Below are 17,548 nucleotides of genomic sequence, written 5' to 3'. Positions count from 1 at the left end.
CAGATCTGCAGGTGAGCAGGAGTTGGGTGGGGGGTGGGCAGAAGCAGTGCAAAGGCCCTGTGGGCACAGAGTATGACTGATCTGTGCTCTGGGGTCTTGACACTTGTTTCCTGCCCCCACATGCCACTAAAGGCAGCCAAAGCTGCCTCAGACCTGACTTAAGGGCAGTCAACAACTTCTGTAGGAGTGGGAGATGGGTCAGCCCTCAACAATGTTCTCGAAGCCCAGACCTGGCTGACATATGGTGGCCCAGGACTCTACTGTCCGAGCCCACACCACGGTTTGCGTTTACAGGGGCTCTCCTTGTCCTCAGGGGCAGGTCCCCCCAGTGTGCTGTAACACAGAGGAGGCCCTGCTCTGAAATAACTCACATTCCAAGGCTGACTGGATGTTTGCCTCCGTGGGAGGGGAGGGCCTGAGTCTCTCTTTGTCAGAGTAAAATCCTGAATACAATGGAATGAGTGTGAGCAGACAGTTCCCCACATCTCCCACTGAGCTCCCTGGAGGGGGCAAAGGGTTTGCAGGGTTAGAACAGGTGGATTTTCTAAACCCTCTCGTTATATTTGTTTTTCACTATTTCTGAACTGGAAACAATTTTAATGCTTGTGCTCCATGATTGTCCTGTGATGACAGAGAGGTATACTTCCTCTTTGTCTCTCACAAGAGTTAGCAAATTAACATATTAGAATTTCTACGTGTTGAAGATTTTATCTTGATGGTACTTATTTAAATATGAAACGCCGACTGTTTGAGAAAAAAACATTTAAATATTATGGCAAAAGCTTCAATAGAAGCGGCTCTTTAGTAGAATTTTTACTCGGTTCACACAGGAATTTACGGGTCATCTTTGTTTTCCTACTTTGTCCTCAATGAGCGAATGTTGGAGAGTTTTTCAAAAAGCATACTGTGGAGGCCCCGGGGCATAAGGGTCTCTGCTCAGGGTTCCGTGTGAACTGTGAAGGGGGCTGTCCGGGACACAAGCCCTCTCACCTAACAAAGCCAGTGCCCCGCGTGCTCCGCGACCTGCGCATGGGGTCAGCCGGCCAGCACCACCCCAAGAACGGGGACGGCCTCACAGCAGAAGTCCCGCTCCGGGTGTGAGCACACCGCATCTTTGTGCTGCTGTGTCCCAAGGGCAGTCACAGCCATTTGGCCACTTTCTGATGTTTCGGGACTGTGGAAATATTCACCTGGAAAGTTAATATTTTCTGTTACTATATTCCTTTACTATAACTTATCAGAAAAACAAGGGGTTGAAATAAAATGAGATGAACTACCCAGATGTTAAATTTAAGTGGTGTCTATAAAATAAAAAATATGAAAATTTAAAATATTCTACAAACAAGTAAATGAGGAAGGGCAGAATTCATAACCAATTTGGGTCTTATGGCATGCTCAAAAGTACCTCTTTATTTAAGACTTATAAATGTTCAAACAACAAAACCTAAATGCTCAAAGAGTAAAGGCCAGACTGCAGCTGTGGCCCAGAGCCCACCAAGGCCCTGACCCTTAGTGGTGGAGTCTCATGGTGCTGTCAGCAGGGGAGACCCAATCCACTCACCAGACACTTCCCATTCCTGCCACAGAAGCCAATGCACAGCCATGGGTCAGCTCCCCAAGGACACCCCAGAGCTTCACAGGTCATGACCCCAGCCCCCACACTACCCCTTCGTAGTCCCAGAACGCACTGTGTTCATCCTGCCTCAGGGCTGCTGTGCCTGCTGTTCCCTCTGTGGGGTGGTCCTGACCGCTAACCTCTGGGCAGTGAGCCCTCTCTTCCTTTAGCCTGACTAGCTGGATCCCAGCCCTGCTCTTCTCTATCTTGTCCCCTCTTGGTGCTTCTCAAAACTTACTCTGTCTTTTGTTTGGTTGGGGCCATCCCTGTCATTGGGACGGGAGGCGTCTGAGAGCAGGGCACGCATCTGTGTGTGTCCAGCTCAGTGTCCAGAGCGCAGCAGGTGCACAGAAGAGAGTGTTTCCCTCATGTCTTTGCTGCTTCCCTGGGAGGCTGACCTCATGGCCGCCCTGGTGTGGGTTAATGAATGAGAAGCATCCACACCCACTCCCCAAACACACTTCCCTCTGCTTGCTGCCATCTGCATTTCCTTTATCTTGGGAGATAAAGGTTAAAAATTCAAAGGACAGATGCGGCAAGCTTGTCCAGTGCACAGGATGCCTAAGGTCAGGGAGGAAGGGAAGGCAGGAGGAAGGCTGGCAGTGTGAGAGAGCCTGCAGAAGGGAGACCAGGGGGGAAGGCAGCAAGGGCTGAACCAGGATGGGACCCTCCCAGAGCCTGGCCCTGCCCCAGTGCGCACAGATGCTCCACAAAGAGCACCCAAGCCGGCCCCTGCAGGGGTTCCCTCTGGCTGGTGACTAGAACTCCCATTGCAGAGAATTTCCACCATGCCCTGTAGGTGCACAGTGTTCTGCTGCAAGGGGCTCCCTGAGCACTGTGGGATGCAGGCCGGTGTGGGCTGCTCCTCGGTGGAATTCTCATCTGATACATGCTCCATCCATCCTGCCTCACCAGGATGCCCACTCAACAGTTTCACGTGTAATTCTTGTCTGTGGCCAGCATATTTCCCAAGATAATCTCTGATTAAAACTTAAACTGAAAGCAGAAGCAAATGTAGAATACAATAAAAATTGAAACTTGAAAACCAATTTGATTCATGAACCCAGCCTTTGGCAGCTTCCACAGCAGAGCCCGGACAGCACAATTTGCTGCAAATGTTGTGGTTCATGTGCAAGATTCCACACAGAGAAAAGGCATGACAGGTGCCACGCGCCCACAGCGAGATCTGACCAGACATTAAACTGTGTGAGACATCCCACGCACGTTTTTATGCTTTAACGGTGTGGGCGTGTGCTGATAAACAATCCGGAGCATTTGGGGTTTACCTAAATGACACCACCCCATTCTGATCCTTTTGTAACCCACTGTCTTCTTTACTCAACATGGCCTTTGAGGCTTCTCTGTGTTCATTCATTTTATCTGCTGTGCTCTTTTGTGTAAGTGCAAGATGTGCTTCTCTGCCCCCCGTTGTTGGACATTTAGGGTGCCTCTGACGCTGGCATGACAGTGCTAGAGTGAGGACTTGGTGAGCCCTTAGAACATTGCAGTTGTCAAATGTATCAGTCATTTATTCATAGTTCATGCTTTGTGTATTGCATTTATCGAACACTTCCCTATCCTAATTTCACCACAATCTTCTCTTTTTTTAAGTTTTAGGGTTTTGCTTTTCACATTCTGTTCTATTTGCAATTTATTTTTAGTGAGGTAAAACTCATATAACATAAAAGTCACCATTTCAACCATTTTAAAGTGTACAGTTCCGTGATATTTAGTAAATTTACATTTAATGCAACCATCACCACCATCTGGCTCCAGAGCACTACCCTTCTCCCAAAAGGAGAAACTTTGTATCCCTGGAGCATTAACCACCCCTCAGCCCCTCTCCCTAGACACCCCCCAACCCCCATCTCTATGGATGTATCTACTCCAGATATTTCCCATACATAGAATCATACAATATGTGTTCTTTTTGTCTGGTTTCTTTCAGTTAGCAAAATGTTTTTAACGCTCATCTATGTTGTAGCACGAAACAAAGTGTCATTTCTTCCTTTGACTGAAGAATATTCCATTGTATGGATATGCCACGTTTTCTTTATCCATTCATCTGCGGAGGGAAATTGGATTGTTTCCACCTTTTGGCAATTGTGAAGAGTGCTGCTAGAACATTTATGCACAAGTTTTCCTGCTAATTCGTATTTTCATTTCTCTTGGGTATGTACCCAGGAATGGATCCTAGGTCACATTGCAACTCTATGTTTAACTTTTTAGTAAGTGCCCAACTTTTCCACAGAGGCTGAAGAATTTTACATTCCCAAGAGCAATGTACAAGGGTTCTAATTTCTCTATCTTCTCACCTACACTTACTATTCACCTTCCCCTTTTTAAAGCCATCCCAGTGAGCTATCTCACTGTGGTTTTGATTTACGTATCCCTGGTGATTAATGATGTTTAGCATATTTTTATGAGCTTATTAACCCTCTGCTTGTCTTCTTTGGAGAAATGTCTATTTAAGTCCTCTATTGTTTACCTGGATTGTTTGTCTCTGTTGTTGAGTTTTAGGAATTCTTTATATACTCTGGCTACTAATCCCTTATTGAATATCTGACTCCCAAGTATTTTCTCCCATTGTGTGGGTTGTCTTCACTTTCTTGATAGTGTGCTTTGATGTGCAAAAGTTTCAAATTTTGATGAAGTCCAATTTATGTATTTTTTCCTACATAGCTTGTGTTTTTTGGTTGGTGTCATATCTAAGAAACCACTGCCAAATCCAAGGTCATGAAGATGTATCCCAATTTTCTTCTAAAAATTTCATAGCCTTAGCTCTTACATTTAGGTCTTGATCCATTTTGGTTAGTTTTTATAAGGCATGAAGTAAGGGTCCAATTTCATTCTTTTGTATGTGGATGTCCAGTTTTAACAGCACCATTTGTTGAAAACACTGTCCTTTCCCATTGAATGTTCTTGTCAACTTTGTCGAAAATCATTTAATCATATATGCAAATGTTTATTTCTGGGCTCTCTATTCTGTTCCATTTGTCTGTATGTCTGTCTTTATGACAGGACCATACTATGGGAATTTTAATTACTGTAGCTTTGCATGCAATGTGAGTCTTCCAACTTTGTTGTGTTTTTTTTTTTTCAAGATTGTTTTTGCTATTAGGGGACACTTGCTATTTCATGTGAATTTGAGGATCAGCTTTTCCATCCTTGAAAAAAAAAGTCTGCTGATATTTTGATAAGAATTATGTTGAATCTGTAGATCACTTCGGGTAGCACTGACATCTTGACGTGGTTAACTCTTCCTGTCCATGGACATGCAATATCTTTCCATTTGTTAGGTCATCTCTAATTTCTTTCAGCAATATTTTGTTGTTTTCAGCATACAAATCTTCCACTTTCTTGGTTAGATTTAGTCCTAAGTAATTCTTCTAGATGCTATTCTAAATGGAATTATTTTCTTAATTTCACTTTTAAATTATTCATTGCTGGTGTATAGAAACACAACTGATTTGCGTGTATTGGTCTTGTCCTCTGCAACTTCGCTGAATTCATTCATTAGTTCTAGTAACTTTTTGGCGGATTCATTAACATTTTCTTTTCTTTTCTTTTCTTTTTGAAGACTTTATTTATTTATTTATTTGACAGAGAGAGAGACAGCCAGCGAGAGAGGGAACACAAGCAGGGGGAGTGGGAGAGGAAGAAGCAGGCTCCCAGCAGAGGAGCCTGATGAGGGGCTCGAGCCCAGAACACTGGGATCACGCCCTGAGTGGAAGGCAGACACTTAATGACTGCGCCACCCAGGCGCCCCTGACATTTTCTATATATAGAATCATGTCACTATGAATAGAGATCGTTTTACCACTTCTTTTCCAATTTGAATGTCTTTTATTTCCTTTTGTTATCTCTAACACCTCTGACTAGAACTTCCAGCACAACGTTGAGTAGAAGTAGCAAAAGCACACATTCTTGTCTTAGTCCTGATCTGAAGGAGAAAGTTTTCAGTCTTTCACCATTGTAAATGATGTTAACTAGGTTTTCCATAAATACTGGTTCTCATGTTGAAGAATATTCTCTCTAATTGTCGTATTCTGAGAGCATACCTTTCCTGTGTCGATCAAGATAAGCCGCCCCCCCCCCCATTGCTCTGTTAAGGTGATGTTCTCCATCAATTTTCTCCTGTGGAGTCACCTTTGCATTCCTGGGATCAATCTCACTTATTCACGGTGAGTAACCCTTCTAATAAGCTGTTGATTCTATTTGCTAAAATTTTGTTGAAATTATTTGTGTCTTTGGATAGTCATCAGGGATATTGGCCTGTAGTTTTTTTGTGATGTCTTTATCTGGCCTTGGGATCAGAGTAATGCTGGCCTCATAGAATGAATTAGAAAGTATTCCCTCCTCTTCAGTTTTTGGAAGAATTTGAGGAGGCACACCTACCTCTAAATGTGGGCACATTCCCCATCTCAGTCATGGCCCCTCTCCCCTTCTGTCTGCACATTAAGTCCCTCATCTTTAAACACGCCCATGTGTGGGCGTTTCCAGCTCTGTGTTTCCAGCCTGACCTCTGCTCTCAGCCTAACACATCTAACAGTCTCAATGTCAACATATCTTCTCCTGCCCGGCCTGCTTCTTCCCAAGTCTCTCCCACTTCAGTAAAGGGGGCCAACCTCTTCCCCTTCTGATCAGGCCTCAAATCCTTGAATTGCTGTTTTTGTGCTGATTCTTAACTGCAGACGCCTGAATATACTGTAGCTAATTTAAGCAGTAAGGGATGTATTATAAGATATAAGGTAGTTTATAGCATCTGTGCAAGGGTCAGGTAAGTAGGCATATCCAGCAATGTTGGGAAAACACTAACTGTGCTGGAGAATTGTTTTAGGGAACCTCCCCACAGCCCTGTTTTCTTCTGCTCAGCACCACAGCTGCCAGGGATGAGATCCAAACTGACCCAAATGAGCCAAACACCTCCACTGCCAATCTGCTATAAGAGTCGTTACTTCCTGTGGTTCCTTCCACATTTTACGTGCTGCATGTTTTAGCAAAACCAGGCACATCTGCTCTCAGATGCAAGGGATCCGAGGCACATCGGTTCGCGGTCTCCAGCTTCTACATGCAGCAGAGTATGCTACTGGGGGTTGGCACAGGCCACTGTCCTCCTTGGCTGTTCTTTCCCTGATTCTCCAGGGATCCAGCTGTCAGCTGGTTCTCTCAGATCCCTCTGACTTTACTGTGGCCGCTTCTCATAACCTCTGTCACTCCCACCTCAACCCAGCCCATCATTCTCACTGAGATTGTGGCAGTTGCTTCCTGATGGGTCTCCCTGCCTCGACCAGCTGTGGTCTCCACACTGCAGCCAGGGTGACATGTTTGGAACGTAAATCAGATATCGTCACTTCCTTCCCAAACTCTCTCCACTGGGGTTTCTCACGACACTCGGAAGAAAACAAAGCTTATCGCCATGCCCTACTTATCCCAGCTGCATTGCCAATCTTGGTTGCTTTGTACCTGCCCTCCTTAACCACGCTCCCGGGTACAAAGCCTTCCTCGAGGACACCAGAACCATTCCCACCCCGAGGCCTTTGCACACATGGAAGTAACAAGCAGATCCCTTCCACACTCTCTTCTGGTCGCTGTATAGTCTTCTGTGCCAGGACCCCTGCTTTATTGTGCTTTATTCTCCGTCCATTGGTTTATTGTTTGTCTCCCTCCATTGGAATGTCAGACCCCCAGGGGCCTCACTGGGCCACGCAGTGACTGGCCAAAAGTTGGTGATTCATAAGGACTTTTGGAATAAATCAAGCCATCTCAGTAGTCCAAATTTTTGCGAAAACTTCTTAGAAAACACTCCTGACTCTATGGATACACAACAAAGAAGGACCCAGATTCTTAAAAACTGCGGCTCTTCCAGTACAGGCTCTGCTTTTCCTCTGCACAACGGATGTGGCAAGTGGGCTTCGCCTGTAGGCCCCAAAATCTCCCGTAAGAGTGAGATTCCAGGGCTGCAAGCTGACCAGGCATCAGGGGCACTGTTGTCCTCCCCTGAGGTCAGCTTCTGGATCCTGGAGGAGCTGACCAGGGACAAAGCCGCCTGTTCTGGAAACGTGCCAACATTCCCAAGTTTTGTCCTGGTAGGTACTTTGGGACCACACAGGTTTATAAAAAATGGATCCTATTCCTGGAGCACTTTGGACAGGACTCCCACAGTGAGAGTAGGTGAGAGGAGGATGAGGCAGGGATGGTTGGGGCCTTCAGGGACTGAAGAACACCCAGGTCCCCAAGCACTGAGACAGGGCTGGAGGTTCCAGGAAGCAGACCAAATGAGTGAGGCAGGACACAATGAGAATTCAAAAAAGCCAGTGTGATGGGTGAAGGAGGGCAACTCATCCCCGCAACCCTCAACTTCATCCGTTCTGTAACCTGTGCCCAGGAGCCTTCCGTTCCAAAGCTGCTTATTTCTCCGTACAACTGAACTTTACCCCTAAACGAGCACATCGGTCCTGCATTGGGTGGAATGAACCAGCGCCCATGTTTCTAGTCAAGACACAGTGCAGGGTGAGAGACCTAAAGGTGGGCGGGCTCTTCCGTGAGACCCCTCCCCCCCCCCCCCCCGGAGGTTCTCCTGGCATCCCGTCAGCCAATGTGCTCACTTGGACGGGAAGAGAAAGCTAGTCCGTCTATGCCAGTGTAAATTGGGTACGGGTGTGTTTACACTGGGGGAAACCACTGTCTCACGGTCTTCCAGAGCAGAATCGGGGTCTGGTCTGTCGACACAGGCGGAAATCGGATGCAGCGCACCATCCCAAGTCCGCAGGCTTGGTGAGAACAAAAAGTAAAAGCAAACGCCCCGCCACCACCTTGCCTTGCTTCGGAGGGAGGAGCCCTGCGCCCCGCCCCCATTACCGCCCAGGTGAGGGCACCTGCGCGCTGGGCGCGCCTGCGGGAGGTGAGAGCGGCGACCCCTCCCCGCAGTCTTCCCGGGCCCTCCGCCCCTCGAGTGGAGGGGGTCTGCCCCACAGGGAGGGGGTATGCAGGGGGAGGGGGACCCTCCTCGGAGGGGGGGGTCTGCGGGGGGAGGGTGTCCGTCCTGCGGGGAGGGGGTCTCAGGGGGAGGGGGCCCTCCGCGGGGAGGGGGTCCGCCGGGGGAGGGGAAAGGGTCTGCCGCCTGCAGAGGAGGGGCGTTTTCCCGGGCAGGGGTCCGCCCCGCGGAGGAGGAGGTCCGCCCGGTGGGGGAGGGTCGGCCCCGGCCGCCCGCGGGCCCCGCTCGCGCCTCGGGCTCGGGCTCGGGCTCGGGCGCGGCGGGCGGGGCGCCGGGAGAGTGGCGCGCCGGACAGTGGCCTTTACGGGAACGTTTTCCTCCGAGGTCGGACAAAGGCGGCGCCACCATGGCTCTCAGCGCGGCCGACGGAGGCTCCGGCACCAAGGTAGGGTCCGGGGGGGTGACGGCGAAGGGTTCCCGAGGGCCGCCGCGGCAGGGCGGGAGGGAGCTTCGACTTTTCAGTCGCTTGAAGACCAGTTAGCAGACTTTTGCCTTAACTTCATGCATATTTATGAGAAAGTATGGTTTGCAGACAGATTGCGTCGCCGGGGCCTGAGGGGGTGTGGGGGCAGGGAGTGGGACGGGAAACACCTGCGAACTTGTTGCTCCAAATTCTCTTGTTGTTGGTTAGCTCCGAACCGGGGGGACAAAGCAGCCAGCTCGGGCGCTTCAGAGACAAAGCCCTTGTCCCTAGAAAATACCAGGATGGACTGTTGTGTTGGAACTCGGCTGATTTCGGCAACGAACGTAGCCGAGGGAAGCGAGACGGTCCTTTCGGGTCTGGGGAACACGGAGACGCGGCTGCTGCTGCGCGCGAGGTGCCGCCTGGGCTGGGCTGGTCGCCCCTTCTCCTGTGAAGCTGGGTTACAGACCTTCGGTGTAGTAATTACACTCTACTCCTGCTACCCGCAGCACTTTTACTTAAAAAGTGTAGTTGGTACTTTCAGGCGTCTAATTAAAAATTTAAACATATAATTAAAAAATTAAGTTAAATGTAGCCGAAACTCTGCATAATTAATAGCTTACGAATCTGCTTCCAGCAGCCGAGCTTTAGGCAGGGCCGTGGGCGCTCCGCGGAGGGCTGGCTTCTCCGCTTCACGCAGAGATTTCAAAGTGGCCGCAGTGAGGTTGGGCTTCCCGTTTCCCTGAACCTGCTTCGGAGTCCCAGGGTGTCTGGGTGAGGGGCATCTCGAGATGTCACTCTTGGTTCTCCGTAAAAACACACCCAGATTCTGAGATATTTGACAGCAACACACGTATTCGCGGTGGAGTCGTAGCTGTATCGGCTGTGCCGGCATCTGACCCCGAGGTAATAAACCCACTCGCTGGCAACACCACCTATGGATCTCACTGGGCTTTGGGGGAGTAGTGGGTGGTCCAGGTGGGCCTGGAGAGGACAGCCCTGAGCTTCCCGGTGGGCCTGGATGCCAGCTAACCTGTGATTAACGGGACGGGCCTCACCGGATTATCCCAGTCTTGTGGGCCTGGTCTGCAACGGCCTCTGTGAAACGTGGGCCTTTGTGTCTGTGGTACCCTTGGGTGGTCTCCCACGAATACTGTATTACTTGTGAAGCATCCCAGAAACGCCAGGCTAAGGAAATCAAGTCGGCCCTCAAATTGCCCTGAGGCTCTCTGATATCCAAGCAAACACAGGAAACCCCAGAATCCCAGATCTCAGCGTTTTTGGTGAGAATAATTCAAGCCCAGTTCACACGCCACAACCTCCTTCCTTCCAAACAGAGCTAATGTGCCCTCTCTGTGTTTGAACGAAAGTAAAAATCACTCAGAACCTGCTAGTTACCCATTCTGCTTCCAAGAGGCTGCTGGGAAGCAGTGGTTTTCGTCTCCGCACAGCTGTGCCCTGAAGTGGTGAGCCCCTGCTCAGGCTTCACCCTCCTTCCCTGTCTCCTCTATCCCTCCACCCCTGTCAGGGCCTGTCACTCAGCAGGTGCGCACAGACAGGTGCTCACTGATCCAGCAGATAGAGTGAGCCCAGGGAGATGGCCAGCACACTTCCGAGGGGGTAGGGAATGCAGAGAAGGAAGCTGGGGTGAGGGAGGTGGGGGGACGGAAGGGTGGGCTGACAGGTGGCGAATCGTGTCCCGCACATCTTGATCCTGGGGCACCTTGACAATCTGCGGTCGTGTGAGCAGAAGGCACCCTGCCGTTGCCATCTACCCTGCAAGGCGCCAAGGAGAGCGGGTGCCTGTGCCGACGGAAGAGGCTTCGGACCCTGACCTGATGCCTGGAGAATAGGCCTGGGGTCTTGGAGATTTGATGTGCATCCACATCCACCCTCTGTTAGCTGTTGCCCTTTGGGTTTGCAGTTCAGCCTCTCTGAGCTGCCATCTTTTCATTAGCAGGAATAATGCATGTCCCACCTGCCTCAGAGCACCATAGGGGTTCACTTTAAAGATAGTTGTGTGGATGCTTCTTGAAAGGTAACCCAGCTCATCATTCAGTTCAAGGCTCTTAAATTGAAGGCTTCTTCTGTCCTGAGAGCTGGGATACCTTTCCAGGTGTTTCTAGGCACCTCCGTTCACACCTGGGCCCAAGTTCTCAGCTTTCAGATACTGTCAGACCTTACAGAATTTTCCCCAACATTGAGAAAATCAGATTGTGCAAAAGATACTTGACGGTAAATTTCTTTTACGTGACTTTAAAACATCTTATGTTTCTAAGACCTGAGACAGGGATTAAATCTAATACCCTACAGTTTGGGACATGAATTAATTCTAAGTTCTGCACTAGAGTTGTTCAGGTCAGCACGGTAGCAAGTATGCACTTGCCCCAAAGAAATATCACCTGTCTGTGGCTCCCAGACCCAGAGACCCCCAACCCTGGTAGGCATCACCCTCAGAAAGCTCCCCTGGTCTTCCTGCCTGCACCCCCTCCACAGCCACACACCCCAACCGCTTTCCTGCTTGTCTTTGCCATACGAGGGCCTTCATGGGAGAGTCTGAGCTGCCATCATCTCGAACCTGATCGTTGTGGACTGCCTGTCTCCCCAGACAGTACCGACTTTGCTTTAGTTCCCTGTTTCTCTGGTGCTTATCATAATGCGTGGCGTAAAGTAGGTGCTCAACAAGTATTTGTCACATGGTGGTCACCCTCCCCCTCTTCTAAAGCCCACTTTTACTCCCCTGCCCAGCCCCAGCCTTCTGTGGGCCACACAGGCGCAGTACCTGCGCTGCGGGATGCCTGTCTGCCCTTCCCACCTGACCCAAGCTAACATCACCGCCTGTGGCTTTCAGTTATGAAAACAACATCCTCAGAAGGGAGCAGCTGGATTACAGTTGAGTCTGGGAAACCTTGTTTGTCTAAGTGTGAAATAGTCAAACTTCTGAAAAGTTCTGGAACTTTTTTTTTTAGGATGTATTCACTTTTTTAGAAAGAAAGAGAGCAAGAGCGCAAGCAGGGGGAGGGACAGAGGGAGAGAATCTCCGGCAGACTTCCCCTGGGGCATGGAGCCCGATGCGGGCTCGGCTACATCCCACAACCTCGAAATCACGACCTGAGCCGAAACCAAGAGTCAGATGCTCAACCGACTGAACCACCCAGGCGCCCCTGGAACTAAGTTTTTAAAACAATATTTTGAGGTGAAAATCACATATGATAAACCGTTTCAGAACAAACAACTCAGTGGCATTTAGTACATTCCCAGTGTTGTCTAACCACCAGCTCTGCCTACTTCCGGAAAAGCCCACAGCCCTGTAACCCTTTCTCCCCGTTTCACCCCCTCCCAGCCCCTGGAACCACTAGTCTGCTGTCTTTGTGGACTCGTGTACTCTGAATAGCCCACAGGACTGGACCCATACAGTGTGTGATTTTTCTTGTGCTGAAATACATACAGCATACAATTTATATGTATAAACCATGCATCCTCACAACCCCTTCCATCCTGTGACTCTGACACCCTGTCACTATTAAACAGGGACTCCTGTTCTCCCCCAACCCCCAGCCCCTGACCGCCAACATTTCACTTTCTGTCCTCATGGTTGTAACTAGCTAAGGACCTCATATAGTTAGAATTGTACAGTATTTGTCTTTTTGTGATTGGTTTACTTAACTTACCATAAAGTCCTCAAGATTTTATCCATGTTGTAGTATGTGTCAGAAATTTCTTCCTTTTCAAGGTCAAATATTCCATTGTATGGATATACCACAATTTGTATATCCATTTATCCGTCGGACATTTATACTGTTTCCATCTTTTGGCTTTTGCAAATAGTGCTGCTATGAGCATGTATTTACAAGTTTTTGTGTGTACAATATTTTCATTTCTTTGAGTATATACCTAGGAGTAGAATTTCAGGTTCATGTGGTAATTCTATGTTTAACTTTTTGATGAACCACCAAACTGTTTTCAACAGTAGTTGAACCATTTTACATTCCCACCGGTAATGTATGAGGGTTCCAATTTTTCTACAGCCTTACCAACAGTTATTATTCTTTTTTAATTATTATAGTCATCCTAATGAGTATGAAGTGGTATTTCATTATAGTTTTGGTTTGCATTTCCTTAATGAGTACTGATGTTGAGAATCTTTTTACATATTTGTTGGGAAAAAAATCTATTCAAGTTCTTTGCCCATTTTTAAATTGGGCTGTTTATCTTTTTGTTGTGTTCTAAGCATTCTTTATATATTCTGGATATTAGACTCCTCAGATATATGATTTGCAAATATTTTGTTCCATCTGTTGGTTGTCCTTTTACTTTCTTGATAGTGTCCTTTGATGCACAAAATTTTTATTTTTAATTAAGTCCAATTTATATAAATTTTTTCTTTTGTTGCTCGTGCTTTTAGTATCATATCTGAGAAGTTGTTTCCATCCGCAAGATCATAAAGATTTACCTTTATGTTTTCTTCTAAAAGTTTTATTATTTTAGTGCTTACATTCAGCTTATTGATCCACTGTAGTTAATTTTTGTGTATGGTGTGAGATAGGGAGCCAACTTTGTTCTTTTGTATGGGAACATCCACTTTTTCCAGCACCATTTGTTGAAGAAATCATTTTTTCCTTATTGAATAGTCTTGGAACCCAGGTTGAAAGCCATTTGGCTATAGTTGTACAGGTTCATTTCCAGATCTTCAACCCTGTTCTGTTGGTCTGGATGTCTGTCTTTATCTGTCTGCCAGAATCACACAGTTTTGATTAATGTAGCTTTGTAGTGGGTTTTGAATCCTCCAACGTCATTCTTCTTATTTGGGATGCTTTGGCTGTTCAGGGATCATTGCAATTCCATATGAATTTGAGGATTGTCTTTTCCATTTTGTGGGGGGGGGGGAGGCCGTTGTAATTTTGAGAGAGATTGCATTGAGTTCATACATTGATTTAGAATAGTATTGATATCTTAATATTAAGTCTTCCAATCTGTAAACGTGGGATGTTTTTCCATTTATTTAGGGACCTTTAATTTCTCCCAGCAGTGGTTTGTAGTTTTCAGTGTTCAAGGCTTTCATTCCCTTGGTTACATGTACCCTAGGTAACACTCAGCTGTTATTCAACATAGTACTTGAAGTTCTAGCCACAGCAATCAGAGAACATAAAGAAATAAAAGGCATCCAAATAAAAGGAATATGTAAAACTCTCATTATTTGCACACCTGATACTATATATAGAAACCCTAAAGACTCCACCAAAAAACAGCTACAACTGATAAATGAATTCGGTAAGGTCACAGGATACGAAAGCAATGTACAGAAATCTGTTGCATTTCTATACACTAATAATGAAGCAGCAGAAAGTGAAATTAAGTAAACAATCCCATTTACAGGTGCACCAAAAATAATAAAATAGACCTAGGAAGAAACTTAACCAAAGAGGTGAAAGACCTATACTCTGAAAACTATAAAACACTGATGAAAGAAATTGAAGATGACACAAGGAAATAGAAAGACATCCCATGCTCATGAGTTGGAAAAACAAATATTGTAAAATGTCTGTACTACCCAAAGCAATCTACAGATTTAGTACAATCCTTATCAAAATACGAACAGCATTTTTCACAGAACTAGAACAAACAGTCCTAAAATTTGTATGGAACCACAAAGACCCTGAATAGCCAAAGCGACATTGAAAAAGAAAAACAAATCTGGAGATATCACAATTCTAGATTTTAAGTTGTATTACAAAGCAGTAGTAATTAAAACTACAATACTGGCATAAAAATAAACACAGAGGTCGGTGGAATGGAACAGAAAACCCAGAGATAAGCCCATAATTATATGGTCAATTAATCTTCAACAAAGGATGAGTGAATATACAATGGTAAAAAGACAGTCTCTTCAACAACTGGTGTTGGGAAAACTGGAGAGCTACATGCAGAAGAATGAACTGGACCACTTTCTTTCACCCTACACAAAAATAAACTCAAAATGGATTAAAGACCTACATGTGAGACCTGAAACCATAAAAGTCCTATAAGAGAGTATAGGCAGTAACGTCTCTGACATGGCCTTAGCAACATGTCTCCTGAGGCAAGGGAAATAAACCAAAAATAAACTATTGGAATTACATCAAAATAAGAAGTTTTTGGACAGCAAAGGAAACAGCAAAACTGAAAGGCAACCAACTGAATGGGAGAAGATACTTGCAAATGTTATACCCAATAAAGGGTTAGTATCCAAAATATATAAAGAAATTTTACAACTCAACACCCCAAAAAATAAGTAATCTGATTGCAAAGGGGAGAAGATATGAACAGACACTTCTTCAAAGAAGACATATAGATGGCCAACAGACACATGAAAAGATGCTCAACATCGCTAATCCTCAGAGAAATGCAGATCAGAACCACAGTGAGATACCACCTCACACCTGTCAGCACCTAAGATCAATAACACAAGAAACAACAGGTGTTGGCAAGGAGGTAGAGAAAGGGGAGCCCTCTTGCACTGTTGGTGGGAGTGCAGACTGGTGCAGCCACTGTGGAAAACAGTATGGAGATTCCTCAAAAAATTAAAAATAGAACTACCCTACAAGCCAATAATTGCAGTAGTGGGTATTTACCTCCCCAAAATGAAAACGTTAATTCAGAGGGTCACATGCACCCCAATGTTTACTGCAGCATCATTTACAACAGCCAAACTATGGAAGCAGCCCAGGTGTCCATCAAGTGAGGAATGGATAAAGAAGAGGTGGTATATGGATAACAATGGGATATTATTCAGCCATAGAAAAGAATGAAATCTTGCCATTTGCAATGACATGGAGGGAGCTAGAAAGAGTAATGCTAAGTGAAATAAGTTAGAGAAAGACAAATACCAGGCGATCTCACTCATGTGGCATTTAAGGAACAAAACAAATGAGCAAAGGAAAAAAAGAGCAGGACAAACAAACAGACTCTTAACTATAGAGAACAAACTGATGGTTACCAGAGGGGAAGTGGGTGGGGAGATGGGGGAAGAAGGGAATAAGGATCAAAGAGCACACCTATCATGATGAAAAAAAATAATAAAATGGAAAAAAATGTATCCTACGTATTTTATTTCTTTTGGATGCTATTATGTAATGGAATTATTAATTTCCGTTTTGGATCGTTCATTGCTAAGATGTAGAAACACAACTGATTTTTGTCTATTGTTCTTGTACCCTACAACTTTGCTGAACCCATGTATTAGCTCTAGGTAGATTGTTTTGGATTTGTTATATATAAGATCATGTCATTGACAAATAGAGATCATTTTACTTCTTTATTTCTAATTTGCATTCCTTTAACTTCTTTTTCTTGCCTAACTGCTCTGGCTAGAACTTCCAGGACAGTGTTGTGTAGCAGTGGGGAAAGCGGGTATCCTTGGCTGATTTTCATCTTAAAGGAAAAGTTTTTAGTCTTTCATTTTTGAGTATGAGGTTATCTGTGGATTTTTATAAACGCCTTTATCATGTTGAGAAAGGTCCTCCTAGTAAACTGTGTGATCATGAAGGGTACTGGATGTTGTCAAATGCGTTTTCTGTATCATTTGAGAGGATCATGGGCTTTTTCCTTTGTTTTATTAATGTGATGTTTTATATTGATTAATTGTTGAACCAGCCTTGCATTCCTGAGATGAATTCCACTTGGTCATGGTGAATAATCCTTTGAATAATGCAGTTAGATTTGGTTTCCTAGTTTTTTGTTTTTTGTTTTTTTTTTTTAGGATTTGGAATGAGTTTTATAGCTCTGCTTTTAAATGTCATTATACTATACAAGAATACATTTTAAGAATGTAAGTTTTGAAATGAGAAATGACCTTTTTAAGACAAAAGTTTGTATCAAAGGCAAAAATAAAAATTAGTAGGAAATCAGCAGAAATTTAAAACTAATTTTTAAGACTTCAAAATGTAGCTGACTAGAGAGAAATAGTCAATAGAAGGTCTGTGTGAGGTTAATCCACGTAAAATGTTTCAGTAGTGCCTGACACTAGAACTCACATGTCAGTGTCCATCACATTGTCATTGTTGGGTGTATAATTAAGCATACAAGAGGCGCTTTCTTCCCCTCCTGCAATATTATTCCCCCTCAGCACTACGGTTTCCTTGTCTTACAGCCTCTGCCAGGCTGTCAGCCCCGGACATTAATCTTTGTGTCCTTCACAGTGCTTAGCACACAGTAGGTACTCAATGAATGCACTTTGGTGTTCAGTGTGGAAAGGACAGTGGGTGCCTCTGTGAGCAGCTTCTAACGAGAAAGAGCACAGACAAGGAGGGAGGAGACAGCAGAACAAGGGGTTGATTCATCAGGATCAATGGCTGGCCCTATCACTTATTGTCCAAATTGGAACACTTTGAGGGAGAAAAGAGAGAGTGCCAGGACCACAGGTGAAAACTCCCATTGTCTGGGAAGCCCTGGATAGGGTCACCAGGCTAACTTGGGTGTCACTGCCTCCTGGAAACAGAATTCTAAACAATAGGGGTAGTCCCCACTGTGGACGGAGGGTGCTCAAAGACCAAGT

The 17,548-nt window shown here is 45.7% G+C and overlaps 1 protein-coding gene across 1 annotated transcript in view; it reads left to right on the top strand.

Annotated features, from left to right (window-relative positions):
- The first annotated feature begins 8,315 nt into the window (after window positions 1-8,315).
- Window positions 8,316-17,548, top strand: part of PLEKHG4B (pleckstrin homology and RhoGEF domain containing G4B) — an 83,453-nt gene continuing 74,220 nt past the window's right edge. Inside the window, exons 1-2 of the mRNA XM_040630192.1 lie at window positions 8,316-8,519; window positions 8,937-8,997. Of these exons, the coding sequence (XP_040486126.1) occupies window positions 8,959-8,997 (39 nt within the window). The 5' untranslated portion in view covers window positions 8,316-8,519; window positions 8,937-8,958. The remainder of the gene's footprint in view (window positions 8,520-8,936; window positions 8,998-17,548) is intronic.

Source organism: Ursus maritimus, unplaced genomic scaffold (genome assembly GCF_017311325.1).
Source record: "Ursus maritimus isolate PB19 unplaced genomic scaffold, ASM1731132v1 scaffold_15, whole genome shotgun sequence".
Classification (NCBI taxonomy): Eukaryota; Metazoa; Chordata; class Mammalia; order Carnivora; family Ursidae; genus Ursus; species Ursus maritimus.
This window is presented reverse-complemented; position numbering and strand designations above follow the sequence as displayed.